This window comes from Nothoprocta perdicaria, unplaced genomic scaffold (genome assembly GCF_003342845.1).
Source record: "Nothoprocta perdicaria isolate Ctin4 unplaced genomic scaffold, notPer1 scaffold_1125, whole genome shotgun sequence".
Classification (NCBI taxonomy): Eukaryota; Metazoa; Chordata; class Aves; order Tinamiformes; family Tinamidae; genus Nothoprocta; species Nothoprocta perdicaria.
Window position 1 is genome coordinate 4,463 of NW_020454234.1, and position 1,376 is coordinate 5,838.

A 1,376-nucleotide genomic window follows, 5' to 3' on the forward strand; every position below is an offset into this window, starting at 1 on the left:
TGCCCCAGTCCCAGTGTCTCCCCATGCCGCGGTGCCCCGTGTCTCCCCGTGCCCAGTGCCGGTGCCTCCCCACTCTGCGGTGCCCGATGTCTCCCTGTAGTGCCCATTCCTCCCTGTGCCACGGTCCTGGTGCCTCCCCGTGCCCGGTGTCTCCCCATGTCGCGGTGCCCGACATCTCCCCGTACTGCAGTGCCCAGTGCCTCCCTGAGCCGCGGTGCCCAGTGCCCGCTGCGCTACGGTGCCCGGTGCCAGTGTCTCCCCATGCCRCGGTGCCCAGTGTCCCCCCGTGCCCAGTGCCAGTGCCTCCCCACATTTCAGTGCCGGTTCCTCCCTGCTCTGCGGTGCCCGATGCCTCCCCRTGGTGCCCATTCCTCCCCGTGCCACGGTCCTGGTGCCTCCCCATGATGGTGGTCCCAGTTTCTCCCTGTGCCCGGTGCCAGTTCCTCCCCACACCACGGTGCCCAATGTCTCCCCATACCACAGTGCCCGGTTCCTCCCTGCACCATGGTGCCCAATGCCTCCCCGTGGTGCCCATTCCTCCCCATGCCCAGTTCTGGTGCCTCCCTGTGCCCAGTGTCTCCCCGTGCCCGGTGCCAGTGTCTCCCCGTGCCGTGGTGCCCGATGTCTCCCCGTATCCGAATGCCCGGTGCCTCCCCGTGCCCAGTGCCGGTGCCTCCCCGCGCCACGGTGCCCATTCCCAATGCCTCCCCGTGGTGCCCATTCCTCCCTGTGCCCAGTCCTGGTGCCTCCCTGCGCCTGGTGCCAGTGCCTCCCCACACCACGGTGCCCATTCCCGGTGCCTCCCCATGGTGCCCATTCCTCCCCATGCCCCGTGCCCCACACCACAGTGCCCAGTGTCTCCCGTATCCGAGTGCCCGGTGCCTCCCCGTGCCCGGCGCCCGCCGCGCTCACCCGCGCGCTCACAAACACGAAGTCCTTGCGCTGCGTCCTGTCCTTCTCCTTCTCGAAGACGATGCCCAGCTTGTTGGGCACCCGCTGCGACTTGATCAGCTGCCGGACTGATTGGGAGGCGCTCACGCAACCGAAACGCGCCTTTTTCCCCCCGAAACCGTGGCGGCAATGCCACGCCGCCSCTTGGCACCCGGCGGGTGCCCGCGCTCACTCTTGTCGTGCGGGAAGGTGCTCCAGTCCTCCTGGGAGTCGCGCTGCTTGCGGAGCACCACGAGCTTGGCACCCTCCACGTCGACGCTCAGCGAGAGCTTCTGCGACTTGCCCAGCTTGGCGAGGTCGCCCAGCGTCACGTCCAGCTTCACCTGCGGCCGGCATCGGGAATGCCGCCGGCATCGGGAATGGTGGCGGGCGTCGGGAGTGGTGCCGGGATGGGGAATGGGGTCAGGGGTGGAAATGGGGCCGGG

General features: G+C 69.0%; 1 protein-coding gene across 1 annotated transcript in view; it reads right to left on the reverse strand.

Moving 5' to 3' along the window:
• The window catches only part of LOC112958504 (phosphatidylinositol 3,4,5-trisphosphate 5-phosphatase 2-like), a gene marked incomplete at both ends in the record, with an annotated part of 5,243 nt that extends 3,969 nt beyond the window's left edge, over positions 1-1,274 (reverse strand). Inside the window, 2 exons of the mRNA XM_026052351.1 lie at positions 913-1,019; positions 1,124-1,274. Coding sequence (XP_025908136.1) covers positions 913-1,019; positions 1,124-1,274 — 258 coding nt within the window. The remainder of the gene's footprint in view (positions 1-912; positions 1,020-1,123) is intronic.
• Between the last annotated feature and the right edge of the window lie 102 nt (positions 1,275-1,376).